Source organism: Monocercomonoides exilis (genome assembly GCF_001643675.1).
Source record: "Monocercomonoides exilis strain PA203 chromosome Unknown scaffold2-2631571, whole genome shotgun sequence".
NCBI lineage: Eukaryota > Preaxostyla > Oxymonadida > Polymastigidae > Monocercomonoides > Monocercomonoides exilis.
In genome coordinates this window covers 173360-188079 of record NW_027150547.1, presented here as the reverse complement: position 1 = coordinate 188079, position 14720 = coordinate 173360, and the positions used below count along the sequence as shown (strand labels likewise).

The 14720-nt window shown below is 32.3% G+C and overlaps 4 protein-coding genes across 4 annotated transcripts; 2 read left to right on the top strand and 2 right to left on the bottom strand.

The window, feature by feature from the left end:
• Positions 1 to 1350: 1350 nt before the first annotated feature.
• MONOS_547 (uncharacterized protein) lies at positions 1351 to 3694 on the bottom strand (the record flags this gene model as incomplete). Its single annotated transcript, XM_067875618.1, has 3 exons — positions 1351 to 2596; positions 2718 to 3392; positions 3489 to 3694. 3 exons carry the CDS (start codon positions 3692 to 3694, stop codon positions 1351 to 1353), a joined length of 2127 nt encoding a protein of 708 aa, XP_067735556.1.
• Positions 3695 to 4591: 897 nt separating this feature from the next.
• Positions 4592 to 5720, top strand: MONOS_548 (UMP kinase). Its single transcript, XM_067875630.1, has 3 exons — positions 4592 to 4622; positions 4681 to 4899; positions 4981 to 5720. The coding sequence occupies exons 2-3, from the start codon at positions 4681 to 4683 to the stop codon at positions 5455 to 5457; spliced, it is 696 nt and encodes a 231-aa protein (XP_067735555.1). The 5' UTR covers positions 4592 to 4622; the 3' UTR covers positions 5458 to 5720.
• A 935-nt stretch (positions 5721 to 6655) lies between these two features.
• On the top strand, positions 6656 to 7708 carry MONOS_549 (uncharacterized protein; the record flags this gene model as incomplete). The annotated part of the gene is made up of 5 exons (XM_067875641.1): positions 6656 to 6861; positions 6912 to 6995; positions 7066 to 7135; positions 7189 to 7294; positions 7355 to 7708. 5 exons carry the CDS (start codon positions 6656 to 6658, stop codon positions 7516 to 7518), a joined length of 630 nt encoding a protein of 209 aa, XP_067735554.1. The 3' UTR covers positions 7519 to 7708.
• Positions 7709 to 11350: 3642 nt separating this feature from the next.
• On the bottom strand, positions 11351 to 12298 carry MONOS_7918 (uncharacterized protein; the record flags this gene model as incomplete). The annotated part of the gene is made up of 1 exon (XM_067878283.1): positions 11351 to 12298. The coding sequence occupies one exon, from the start codon at positions 12296 to 12298 to the stop codon at positions 11351 to 11353; it is 948 nt and encodes a 315-aa protein (XP_067735553.1).
• Positions 12299 to 14720: the final 2422 nt, after the last annotated feature.

The following is a 14720-nucleotide window of genomic DNA, read 5'->3' as shown; positions in this document are numbered from 1 at the left end:
AAAATATGTTTCTGGGATGTTCGATAGAAACACTGCACCTCCACTGCCAAAAGAAAGGCAGTGAGAAAACGTTGATTCGTTGATATTTACAGAATAAATATTATTTGCATATATGGATCCTCCACTTCCATATTGGGTTTTAGCTGTACAACAATCACTAAAATCGCATTTAAAAATGGAAATTCTTGCTGTTTTCGTTCCTGATATATAAATTGCTCCTCCGGAATTTGAAGAAGATGCATCTGTTGGATCTCCACTTCCTGAAGAGCTGCATTTTTGAAATGAATCCATTGAAAAACTTGCAGAAGAAAATAGAATTTGTTGCTTTTCATATTTGCTATTTACGGCATTTGGTGAAATTGTTTTGCAGTCGTTGAAAGTGTTATTTGTAGAATAAAATATTCCTCTAACGTTCAGTCCATTAACAATTCCCCCTGAAAATGGGCTGTCGACTTTATTGAAGAAAGATGAAACAACTAAAATTTGTGAAAATGGCATCATAAATTTTGAGAAAAGAAAAGGTTCCGAAGAGCGATATGAAACTTTTTGTGTTACATTAGCAAAATAACAATCTTTTATAACTTGCCTGGTGCCAAACGCGTCCCCAAATAATGGTCTATAATACTTATTATGTAATTCTCCTGATGTGAATTTCGAATTACTCGCAAAAATGTCCCCTGAAGCCCTTTCATCCTTAAAAAATGATGAAAGATAATTAACTGTTGTACAATCGGCAATTGATGAAATATTATACATATATACCACACCAAAATTATAAAAAGTGTTTGAGTTAATATGGTGTTTTATAAAAAGTGTACAATGAATCAAAGATAGTTCGGAATGACGAAAAATCGTGAACAAATTAAAAAGAGAATATTTCCGGAAACATAAACAGTTATATATGGTTGATGAGTTTATTAATGAATAGTGTATGTTATGTGAAGTGCTACATAGAGGCGATTGTGAAGGATTTTTCTTTTGTAAAAAGAAAACTTTTGAAGAACTACATAAACAAAAATTATTGTTATAGGGACTATTATGCTTCTTCAAAGTATTTCCAAAAAATTCACCACAAAAAATTTTACAAAATAATAATGTGTAAAATACACATATCATTATACTTTGTGAATTTAAAAAATAGAAAATTTACATTAATTTCAGTTATGGTTCAAAATTTTAATCTTAGTCAATCGAAAATAATAAATGATAATTAAATAACTGAAATGCACAAAGAAATGAACTCTCGCGTTGAAGTGGAATTAGTGATTGTGTTCAATTGAATCACTACCAAATAAATTCGTGAAATGACTTTATAATTCAGAAATGAAACAAAAAACAAATTTTTGAAATTCATGGTGGAATTTGAAAAGAAGGAATCAAATTCTCAACTTTTTGGGCACGTTCGATTGACAAGTGGTGTTGTTGCCTTTCAGCTGCTTTTGCAAGAGCTCTATCTCGAACACTCGGAAGGCATCCAGGTGATGGCAAAGATTGAAATGTGTGTGATGTGTTTGCTTCGCTTATTGGCCAGCTCTGGTCAGCGTCTGACTCAAGTGCCTCTTCTGAAGGTGAGTCCATTGAAGGAAAGAACACAGCGAGGATGCGCTGTGCCTCTGCCCGCACGCACTGCTGAGGTGATGTGGTCAGCCAGGTGAGTGTTTGGTGCACTCCCCTTTGTGTCAGCTCGTCGCTGAGCGAAGGCAGCAGCGAGGCAGAAAGATCAGAAAGAGCTTGCCCTTTCCGGTCGCGTCTGTCGCACTGGAGCATCAGATCGAGCAAGTTCAGGACTTGTTCGATGGCTCCTGACTGCGAAGAAAGAAGATGCGAAATGGCATCAATCAGACTCGCCCACTGCCTCCCTTGGCTGCCCTTCTCTTCCTTTGCGCTGAGTGCTTTCGTCAGAAGAGACAGGTCAATTCCGTGTTTTCCCTTCCATTCAACCTCAACTGCATATTCAGCCCATGTTGGCACAACTTCTGTACTCCAAAGCACGTCGTGCCACATCGTCCTCCGCTGATCAGGAGAGCTGCATTGGAACAGGCAATACAGCAGCTTCAAGGACTTTGTGGTGATTTCATCGTCTTTGGCGTCTGATGTGAGAATGCCAATGAGAAGAGCAACGATTGAAATGGTAGAAGATGCTGGTGTTGTGAAAGAGGATGATGTGGAAGGGTGAAATGACTGTTCTTCATCGTCCAATGATTCACTTGTGTTTGCTCTCATTTGTCTCCAGTGATAATCGCCATCGTTGTCAACAACAACCTCTGGTATCTCCAGCAGCACAGTCGCATCTGGCTTAATCCTCTTCGTCAGGTCGCAGAAGATCTGAAGGATTTCGCACCCGAATCTCCACACTTTCGAGACATACATGAATGAATGGAAGAACTTGGTTGATTTGATTTGGTGCTGGCTCTCCCAGAGAGAAATATGAGAGACGACCACCAGCGACTTCAGCCTCGACGCCAAAACAGGCACAAAATGAGAGCAGACAAGAGAGTCGACGCCGATCGAGCAGGAAGGCGAATGAGAGGCGTATGTGCTGCAGACTGACTGGCACGCATGCAGCGCTGGCAGAAAGAGCCCAGCTTCTTTGTTGCTTTTGGTGTGTTTGTTTAGGAAAAGGTGATGATGATTGAAGCATTTGAATGAAAGAGAGTATCATTAGCGGAATATTCCTGTTAGAAGAAAGCAATAAAAGCAATAAATAAACAGCAAACCACAAGCACTTCACAATAAAATCACCCATCGTATTGTTGCAGCATTCAGAAATCTGTTTCGCAAATGGAAGTTCAATAGCTGGTGTCTTTTCTTCGCCGCTGTGGCAGTTCAGCAAAGAATTGTCTTCGGCGAAGCAATCGTCGTTCTCCTTCAGCTTGTGTTTGACGAGCCATTCAACATCATCGTCGCAAAATGCAACAGAAACAAAAAAGTCATCCCGAAAAATGTGCGACAGAATCCACAGCGAGTCGGATTGGATCACTTCTGCGTGCGACAACCGCTCGTCGTATGCCATTTCCTCCTGCAGCTGCTCCTCGTCCATCATCGACTCTTCCTCTTTGCTGCTCATTTCTCCTTTTTCGATGCCACTTTTGCTTTCTGCTTTGGCTTTTCTCGATTTTAGTTCCCTCATCTGCTGAATGGTGCTGTACAGCAAGACTTTCAGCAGAAGAATTACCAGTCGCCCAAAAGCTTTGCTGACAGGGGCTTTCAACAGCTGAGACAGCAGCCACGTCAGATTGCTTATAAGAGTGATGGACGGAGAATAAGGAATTGATGACGAGACTTCAAATTGGAAAATTGAAGACGTTTTTGGTAGAGATTGGAGTCGATTTGGTGTTGCCGGTGGGCTTATGCACGTTTGCTGCGATGGCGATGTCATCTCTGATGATAAGCTAGTTGTTGATGTGAAAAATGAATGTGGTGACAATATGTTGGCAATTTCATTGACTTCCATTTGCTTTAAAGATTTCCTCATATTTTGCTCAAACCATTCAGAAGGAAATATATAAATTATGCGAATGATAATAGGGCTTATTTCGACAACAATTCCTTCACTAATAACACATTTAATAAGGTCATTTTGATCAGCAACAATATTGCCCAAAATTGATAGCACAAGTTCAACAATTTCAAGTGACGGCGAAGTTAACAATTTGATCAGGTAATGAATTGTTGTTGGCGTTGCAACAATCATTGTAATTTCTTTTAATCCAGATGTTAATTTTGTTAGTATCTGTAACGTTGCAATTATAATGTTTATCGAACTTTCTTTTTCAAGACATTGAAGAATAGGTTGTATCGCATAAGACTGGCAAAGCTTCCAAAAAATAACGACATTATCTGTTGAGTAATTCTCAACACAACAAAAGAAATGCTTGATTCAAACCTAATTCTAAATATGAATTGATAACCCTCAAAGCAGCTAAAGCGCTTTCTGGCGAAGAAAGAAGCTTTTCAGTTAAGTCAGGAAGTAGCTTACTCTGTAATGAGTCAGCAGAATTATACTTTAAAAAAGTTCAATTTTTCATACAAATTCATTAATTTTCCCCTCAAAGCCTTTTACGTTTTTTTTGGATGGAAGCTTCCGTATGTATGTGAGATTTTCTCCCCGAGATGAATCTCTTAAGCTTATATGTTCATCATTTTTTAACAATTGATCATTAATTATTGTTTCCTCTATTAACGAGTCAATTAAAAAACACAAATTTCAAACAGAAGATATATATAAATAAACCACATGAAAATGTTTTCCGTCTATTGCGTTGTCTTTCCGCAACGTCAAATTGTAACATGTTAAAGAAACAAATAGCAATATCATATAAAAGATTAAGGGAATGAATTATCTTAAACGTTAAGATACAGTTCAATATATTTTGATATAAAATCTATTGCAATATTCGAGTTTTATCTTTTCGCTTTTTTACAAAGAGACATATTGATATTTCTCATTTTACAGTTTTTATCAATTACTGATGAAATCAAAAGAAACAATACAAAAATGACGTAAAAGTTTTATTTCATTATTATGAATATATTTTTCAAGAAAAATTACTCATTTAATGTAAATTCGTTATTTTCATTGATCATGACCATAGTTCATTATATATCAATTTTCTGAAAAGGTATTCATTTCATCTTTTTTTTATAGTTTTATAGGTATTAATGCGTCTTTAATAAAAGATGAATAAGACATTTGTCCTATCTGTTGGAGGATCTCTTGTCGCAACTCCAGGACCTCAAGTGGAATTTGTGAAAAAAGTCGCAGAAATGCTTATTAGATTGAAAGAAAAAGGAATTTTATGTCATGTTGTTATTGGGGGTGGAAGACCTGCGCGAGATTACATTGCAGCGAAGCGTGCATGTGCAGAAGGGTTGAATCCAGATCTGACAAATGCAGAGGTGCATATTTTTTAATTTGAAAATGTTAATTTGAAATATAAATTTTATTATTTTTTTTTTTAACAATTCATTTATGTTTAGTGTGATGAATGTGGTATTCTTGCAACGCGTATGAATGCTCATTTGCTTCTTGCAGCATTGGGCAAACATGCAAGGCAATCAATTCCAACTGACACAACTCCAGATGCAGTTTCTCCTGGATTAATAACTGTAATGGGGGGAACAATTCCTGGCCAATCAACAGATGCTGTTTCTGTTAAGCTTGCAAGAGCTATTCAATGCAAAAATGTGATCAATGCAACAAATGTTCCTGGAGTTTATGAAAAAGATCCAAGAAAAAATCCAGGCCTTCCAATGCTTGAAAAAATAAGTCACGATCAATTGATTGGAATTGTTGGAACAACTTTTACTCCTGGAATGTGCACAGTAATTGATCCTATTGCTGCGCAAATTCTGAAAGAGGATGCCATCACTTGCTATGTGCTGGATGGTTCAAACCTTGATAATATGGAAAAATGCATTTTGGGTGAAGGATTTCATGGTACAACAATTGCATAATTAATTCTTGAAGATGTATTTAAGAAAAAGACATATTTAATATTTTTAATAAAACATTTTTGGCCAATTTTTAAGTTTATGGTAACAGGACAAATTGTTTTTGCTTTCAAAGTTAATTTCACATCTCTGTAAAAAAATATTTTTTGTAGCTGATTGACCTTGAATAACTTTGTTATACTTGTATTGTAATACTTCACAAAAGAGTTAAAATAAAAGAATAGAAACTTCAATAAGTGAGATTTTACTGTATTGAAGGCAAATTACTCCTAAAAATTTTTATATGAAATTCTTTATTGACTTCTTAGTGTATATGGGATTAAAAATTGCCTCTGGAACGAATAAAGCATAGCGTTAATGATTTCTGAAGACCAGTATTCATGTTTTGTAATTATCAGATGGCGAATAATATTCATGTGAAGAAAATGTCTTTATTGAAGAAGAATCAATGTCATTTTGTATTAAATTTGTTGGTTGGTATAACAATTTCTCATTATTCTTTTTGATTTGATAATCTTTGTGATTCGTTCGTTTTTGGCTTCTTCCAGCTCTTAGAGCTTCGTTTTTATAATATTTTCTATCTTCTTCCAATGTATCTGAAGTAGTAAAGTATTTTGTTTTAGTTATTTCATCATATGTGCAACATTTTGGCGACTGAACTTTTGATAAATTTGTAATGTGTTGAGATTCTGGAATTGTGTAAGAAGGTAAAGATGCTGAATTGCAAGTTTTAGTGTGCTTCACTCCAAAAGTCAAACAGTTGAGAGCAACTGGAACTCCGGGATTGTCCTTAAAAAATTCGATTAAGTATTCTTCTTCTGAGCAAACAAAGCAATGAGAAGATTTCCAAAGTTTTTTATCTTTTAGAAATCCATTTTTAATTTGAGGAATTTTTTGTGGAAATTCTTCATGCATATCCTTCAATTTGTTGTCTTTGCAATACTTTTTGCGAAATAACTGGAGATATGTAACTTTTGACATTTTTGATTTACAAGTTTTTTCGAAATTTTTTAATTGGAAAAGATGAAAAATGATAAGATCTTGTGTTTATTTAATGAAAAAGCTAAGTATTGTATTTTGATACAATAAGCTTCTTCAATTATCTGGTTTCTTCTCAATTATTTTGAATGATAAAAAAGTGTTGCCATATTATTTTTAACAAAGATCTAACAACCCAATTAGTTATTGATTACTAAGTGAAATGTCTGATTCGTCATCCAGCTTGCCAGAAGGTAATAAAGGAGAGGGAAGTGGTATTAAATTATCTGAAATGAACATTACATCCAAATCTGAGTTTATTACAGCAATTAAAAGCGATCCTTGCACAGAATGGTCTCGTTTTGTCTTGTTTAATGATGAAGCACAAATATTATTTTCCACATATCCCGCAAAGGAAGCAGAACTTAAGTATAATATTGATTAGTAAATTTCTATTGTTAAAAATATGTTCATTTTAGGACAATTTTGCAATATCATTCAAATGAAATGCAATCATTTTCTCATGGGGTTACGATTGATTCAAATGTTTTTGATGTCCACAGGTATTAGCTTTCTTTTCTAGTGATTTGTTGTATAAAACTTTCTATCTGTTTTTAATTATCATTTTTGAAGATGGTTCCCAGAAATGATTTATGGAAGATTCGGAAATGCGCTTCAAGGTGAAGGATTTTGTTTGATTAAAGTGTGAATTGTATTTGAAAAAAAGACAAATTTTGAAATTTTTCATTTATAAAGTGGAAAAATTCTCGGGATCAGCAACTTTATGCTTTGATAACTTATCCATATCCAATTTTATCTGCAAAAGCAATTCCAGATCTTCAAGCGTTAGTTAAAAAATATGGTGTTGTTTTTCTTTATATAATGTTGATTGATTTAAATTTTTCTTTTATAAAAATAATAGGAGAAACAGATTTCAATGACGATTCTTTAACCGGATCATCAGGGTCTGAAGTGAAAGAAACGCATCCCCCAACAACATTTTCAAAGGATAAATCTTCAAATGAAAGCAAAGGTGAAGAGAACATGAAAGAGAATGAAGATGAAGAATGTGTTGAGTATATGTAAGACATTGATATCTTGTTAACTCAGAAAATTTAATGAACTTTAATTTGTTTCATTTCTTGAAAATTATAAAATGTTCTGTCTTGCAATCATTTCACGAATTGTAAGATTGTTCATATCTTAAATTTTCATTGGAATCACTCATTTTCATCAAAAAAAAATAAGAATTTTTTTATTTCTGTTGCTTGGAAAAGAATTTTTAATTTTTTTTTTTTAAAAAATAACAGTGAAAATATTTTTGTTCAAGATTTTTCTGATAAAAAAATGTTTTCATTTATATTGATGAAATTCATGTGTTTATATGGAGATGTGGGTGATAATTTTTGGAATCATATTTTTTCATTCATAATTTTCGGTTCAATTATTTCCCTTGAATATTATTAATTGAACACAAAAAAGTGAAAAGATATATTGATGACATCTTAATATTTATTTCAGATTATGCATCTGTTTTTGAAACAGTTGTGATAATTTTAGCATTTGAATACATATTCTCTTCCCAAAGGCAAACAATAGATGAATTTGTCTTTATTTTTTGTTCAGTTCCTTTTGTTTAATTTTCAAATAGAATAAAAATTTCATATTTCGATCAAATTTCTGTTTCCACCACCAAATTTTGCTGAAATGAAAATGAAATCTTGACAATGTTATTATTTCCATTTTTGTGAATTTTCATGATTGGGAACAGAAATTTGATCGAAATTTGTGATTTTTGTTCTATTCGAAAATTGAACAAAAGGAACATAACAAAAAATTTAGACATTACAAATAGAATTTTTCAGTTTGAATAAATTCAACTTTTTTGAATGAACTGGGTTTATCAAAAATGAAGTCATGTTATTTTCAATGAGTGAAGTGACACTTGAATAAAGTAAGCCTGGGTGACGTGAAAAAAAAAGTTTGTCACGTCCGTCACCAGTTTTCCACCTCACAAAAAAAAAAAAAAAAAAAAAAAAATTATTTCAAAAGCAAAAGAAATATATATATATATATATATATGAGGATTCATTTGACATGTTTTTGAAAATTGCCATTTGATCAAAATGTCCCACAATTATATGAATTTTTAAACAAATCAAATCATTCTTTTGTTCCATTCAAAGAAAAGGCTCAAAAGCTCAATGGAATGAATGAACATTGGTATGATCATCGATAATTATTGATTGTGTTGTTTCAAAACATATCTTTCAACTTATTTTTGTTCAACAAAATTAATGATAGTTGAGTTGTCTTCAATTTGATATTTCATCGTGAAAGCACGAAAATTGAACAAAACATGATTATTTTGCTATGTGAAGTTGTTGATCTTTTTGAATTTTTATTTATTGAAATCTCCATTTTTATTTTATTTTATTTATTTTTTTTTGCAGAAATGCTTTTTGGACTGGAAGATTTCGATGATGAAGATCATAAACAGAAAACTTAAGAAATAAATGAAATAATTGAGAAATAATTAAAAAGAATTGGAATCAATTTATTCTATCGATCTGTTCTTCAATTTGAATTGAATTATGGAAGAAGAGAAATTTTCATTGAGAAATTCAACTTGGCTGTTAAAGCCAAAGGGATATTGCAGAATGTTGAAAAAGTTATGGAATGAATGAAATGATTTTTTTATTACGAAAGCAAAATTTGAGGACATGATCATTGGTGAAGACAAAAAAAGAAAGAAAAGAATGAAAAGTGGCTTGTTGATCTGTGCGAATGCTGTCGTTTGCTTCACAACAGGTTCAATTCGAAATTGATATCAATAAGTGTGCCTTTCTTTACGAAAGCTTCCTTAAAGATAGCGGAAAGTGAAAAAACAAACGAAGAAGGAGTAATGGTATTGCTTTCATTAACAACTTTGAATATCAATTTTGAAATATTTTTGTGCCATTTTTTTATAAACTGACTATTATTTCTTTTTTTCATTAGAAAATGTCAGAGGAACTGTTATTGAATGAATTCAAAGAAATTATCCAACATTATCATGAACTCATCAATTTGACAAGACTAATTCATCATTCTGCTAGGAGTTTTACGATGAACTGCTTTAATATAACATACGGCTTGGAAAAAGGCATCGTGAACGAGCTGCATTTTGCGAGAGAATCGGAAAGAGAATTGGATGAGCTGAATAGAAATATAGAAGGAAAGAGAGAGATTGAAGAGGAAAGAAACGAAAAACTGATGAGGAAATTTTTTTGAAGAGATGGAAAAATATGTTGCTTTTGCACTTAATCCATTGCAATTCGTGGAAAGAATTATTTGTTAGGCATTTTGGCTTTATTTCAAATGTGTTTCGAGCATCGAGGGATAACCACAAAGAATTCAGCGATAATTGTATTCATGCATTAAAAAAAAACATACAGAAGAGCGGTGAAAATTGAAGAATTGCTGGAAAGTGCGTCCGTCGATATTATTTAGGAGGAGATTCAACAATCAATATTGAAAAATGGGCTGATATTTCGAAGCTTGAAATTCCTTATAAATTCTTCAAGACAATAGAAGGAAGAGGGGAAAGATGAAATAGAAGTCTAAAAAAAAAGAGTTGAAAAGGAAAGTGATTGAAAAAAATGGTGTTGGAAGGATTCGATCATTCTTTCACAAGGTTTCATAAAACTTCGATTTAGACAATTTCTTTTTGATAATTAACTTTCAGATTGTTTCGGAAATTATTCAATGAATGCTTTTGTAAATGAGAAATGTTAAATATTGATTATCAAAAGCTATGTTTTCTGACATTCTTTTTTTTTCATTTGAAAATCATGTCAAAATTCAATTTATGTTTGTGTCTCTTTATCAAAAAAAAGTGATATTTATTTTTCTTCATTTTGTTGAAATGAAAAATAAATTTCAAATAAAAGATAAATGGAAAGATTTTTATCATTCTCATTTTTTATCAACTCAAAGTCTTTCATCAATCATATTTCTGCAAATCACTTTCATGAAAATACAAATGATTGTTTGTTAATATATCGTAAAGAACAGTGTCTTTAATGGACTTTTCAAATATCTGGCGTTCCTCAAGTTTCCTCACCAGTTTGTCAAAATATTCTGAGATTTCAGTTCTAGTAATAAATAAAAATATTATCGTGAGAGAAAAAACAGAGCAAGAGAAATAAATGTTGAAATCAATTAAGAACGTTTTTTTTGACTTTTGGCAAGTCAATTATCTATATGAAACAACAGATAACTTTATTGAATTTTTCATCATTATTTTCTTTTTTATTTTTCTCTTTCTTCACTTCAAACAATTCGACTACAAAAATCTCTTTTCATTTCTATTTTTTTAACTCCGCTCGGAGTCCACCTTTTTCCCTCCTTTCTTTTTTCAATGAGAATTCCTTTCTTGAACGCACTCAGTAAATGAAATGAAATGATCATCATGTGGACAGACTTTCGAAATGAAACAGTTTCCAAAGAAAAATCGCACAACATCCATATCAATGCACTGCAAAGAAGAAATCATACTTATGGATTCCAAGGGCTGAACAAAATACGAAAGAATTTTAATCAATCATTCTTTTTCTCATTTTTTCTTTATTTTTTTTCTTAGGAAGAATCACAATTGCTCATTTTTTCACTTGTTCAGAGTCGTTTCCAACTTGAAATTTCATCGTCAACCAACAACGGAAAAAGCTAACGTTTTTCTTTTCATTCCATTTTCAAATTTAAGTTTTGTTCGTCATTCTTTTGTTTCCTGTGGATGATTCAAAATTGAAATTAATTGAAATGTTTCAATTGAAATATTTATTTGGTACAATGAACAAGTGTGATTTTTAGAAAGGCTTTGTTCGAAGTGAAAACAGAATTGAAATGGAGAAAAAAATGATACAAAAACAAAAATAATTCAAATGTGAAGGATTGCTTCAAGTGTTTGCATGTTTAAAGAATATCTTTGATCTCCAATGATGTTTTTAATTCTGGAAATAACTCGTTCACAGCTGGCTTCACTACAGGGGGAAACAATTAACGAAAGGCACAATCCAGAATAAACGGTTTGAATATTTCCATATGCTGCCAGCACTTGGTAATAAATTTCTGGGTTATTTTCATATAAATCATCCGGCTTTGATCTCATCTGCCTTTCAAACAGCAGCTTGCAACCTTCTGAGTATTCCTTTTCCATGCCTACCAAAACTTTTTTTGCATATTTCGAAAAATATGCATCAAGCCTTGGAAACCAATCAACAAATAACGTGTTCTCTATCTGTTTCATGCTTTGTCTTTCTTTTTCTTCATTGAATTCTGTAATAACAGGAAATTTGCCAGTCGAAAATAATTCTTCAATATCAAAATCTATATCTTCATCTAATTCTGACTGATGTCCATCAAAAGAACAACGATAGTGACAGTGAATGTCATCTTCCAAACATATTGTTTCATCCATCTGATTATCTTCAAGGACTCTATCAACATCCGTCTGTTCCTCTTGAGTTTTATTCATTGTTTCCTGTGAACAAACACTAGCCGAAGAATAACAATTAAGATTTACAAATGAAGGTGTTGAAGAGTTGGAATTGCTTGAAGTTGAAGAAACGACAGATGTTGTGAATATTTCATTATCTTTCCCGATTTGAGTTTGACTTGGGTTTTTTTGTTCAAATAAAAAATCGTACATATCGTCAACTGAATTTTCTTCCGCTTCTAATAATCCAAATTCGTCGCTTTCTTCATCCTCTTCTCCAATGACAAGTTTCTTTTCGTTTCTCTTCCCAAACGTTTCTTGATCAGTTTCTTCTAGTTGCTGTATCAACAAAAGAATGCCATTCAATTCATTTTTTTCTTCAAGAGACATATAAATGTGTATAAGCATTAAATGCAGCAAATAAATTAATATGAATAGTTTCAAACCTGATTGACTTTTTGATTTATCTTGAAATGCAGCTGGGGACTGGGGTTCATAATCCATCCTATGTTTCAAAAAATGCACAATAAATATCAAAAACAAAAGTTAAAGAAATTTAAATAAAAAATAAAAAAAACTCATTTGCATTAAAGTCAACAGGATAAGGTAAAGGATGAAATAATGATGAAGCTATGTGTATGAAGTCTGAAGATTTTGTTGAGGAGGATTGACTAGAGGTTTCAGCTTCTTTCACAAAGAAAGATGGTGTTGAAAAGTTTCTGAGAGGAAAGCATAGTTTTCGAACCAACTGAATGCCAATTGGGGTCAGAGCATACGAAAGCGCTATATATTCACCGCGCCTTCCCACAAAAAAATAATTATGCATCAATATAAGCGAGTTCGCAATAGAGTTTCTCCATTTTTCTTCTTTGAACTGAACCAGCTTCAAAATATAGAAAAAAAACTCAAAAGATCTTAATAAAATTGGGAAAACTTGACTCAACTTGATACTATCATTTTCGAAATTCATATGAAGCAAATGAAAAGGGAATAAGAACACTTCTGCTTTGATGATATCCACAAGGCTTTCCGTGTCTAATAAATTTTCCTTTTGAATGATTTGATTCTTTTTCCTGATGAACGAAGCTATTTCGTACAATGAATTCCATCTTGTTGAGACAAAAGTCGGTGCACGCTTCTTCAGAAGGTTTTTCAATGGCAGAGTATGGGCTTTTTGAGAAAAATTTAGCATTTTTAATTTGAGATCACAAAGAAATGGAACTTTTGTGAATAAATTTGTGATAACCAAATTTGTCAAGTGATTACAGCAGTAAATATGAAAAGGAATAAATCTCTGATGCTTTTCTTCAACTGAATCTGCATTGCTTTCCTGACTTGTGAAATTCTCTATTGCTCTGATTTGAGAAGAAAACCCATCTGTACAAAAACTTCTCACAATTGTGTTATATTGACTGAATTCATATATTAGATTGTTAACAAGGATATTGAACTCTTTGGTAGTTCCGCATGGTGGATATAATCCCCAAAATAATGGTTTGCTGTCAAATGACAATTTTGATACTGTAACAACAATGATCTTTCGATTCACCACTGATGCTCCATCCAACATTATGCTCACTCCATTGTTTCTAATTGTTGACTCCTTTTCCTTCACCACTCTAGATTTTTCTTTTAGAACCATGTGGGCGATTTTTTTGCGTGTTAAATATGGGAAAATTAATGTTGATGATAGCGAAGGGTTACTTTGTCCAGCTTTGATCAACGAAAAAATAAACGAATTCATTTCTTTTGATGATGATGCCAAAAACGAAGAATTGCATCGGCAAATCAAGGAAATAAATTGCTTTTGTAATTCTGAAACACTTGTTGGGCCATCTGACATTGAAAGAGACATTGGATCTTGGCAAATTGATATGGGATCATATGCTTTTTTGAATAGAACAATATTTTTGTGTTTCAATAGTTCACATTTATGATTAACAACCACAGAATAACTTCTTCGACCTGATACACCGCAGGGAAATCCTTCTTTCGAAATAGGGCACAAATAATACTTATGGCAATCTTTTTTTGATGTTCCACTTACATCAACGAGAGTGTAAGATATCCATAATGATTCTCCGATAACTTCAAATGAAATTCGAGAAAGAAATTCATTTTTTTTTCGAGGATGATCATACACTTTTCACAAAGAAAAACAACAAGAAATTAAAAAATAAAAAAATCGAAAAAAAGTTCATAAACCTGGTCCGTATTTCGTTTCGCACTGTTTTTGTAATTTCACAAATTGACATCCTGTGTCATGCATTTTCTATTTTGTCTTTTCGTAAATATCTTTCTAACAAATAAAATGTTAACCCTATTGTGAGAATTGTTGTGAGATTTGAGCAAACAATTAAAACGTTACTTAAACATTCTTGTAATTCCTTTGGTAAGTTTTCATTTTCCAGCTCTTCTTCCAACTCTAACATTTTGAGTTACCTGACGTGACGTCACTGACGTTAAAGAAGTTTCAAAATTCCGATTTTGACCATTTCGTCAGTGAAAATCATGTTATGGTATAAATGATTTGAGAAAATAATGAAATTTAAAAAAAAATTGAACAAGTTAATAAAAAAAATGGATTTTTTATTTTTAATGTTTTTTATTTCAAAATTAAAATTAAATTTCACAAAAATTTTTGACTGACGTGAAAATATTTGTCACGTCAGTCAGGAATCGAAAGGTTTACGTCAAAAGTCAGTACATCACCCAGGCTTAGAATAAAGTACGAAACACTTAAATAAATCATATATGGGTCATTCTTTTTGAAAAGTCGCAAATGTTTAACTGATCCGAAAAGAGGATCAAA

Excerpts from the sequence above, each read along its gene's own strand:
- MONOS_548 (XM_067875630.1), top strand. The coding sequence starts at position 4,681 with ATGAATAAGACATTTGTCCTATCTGTTGGAGGATCTCTTGTCGCAACT. Across the intron at positions 4,900-4,980 it reads CAGATCTGACAAATGCAGAG|TGTGATGAATGTGGTATTCT; the intron begins GTGCATATTTTT and ends ATTTATGTTTAG.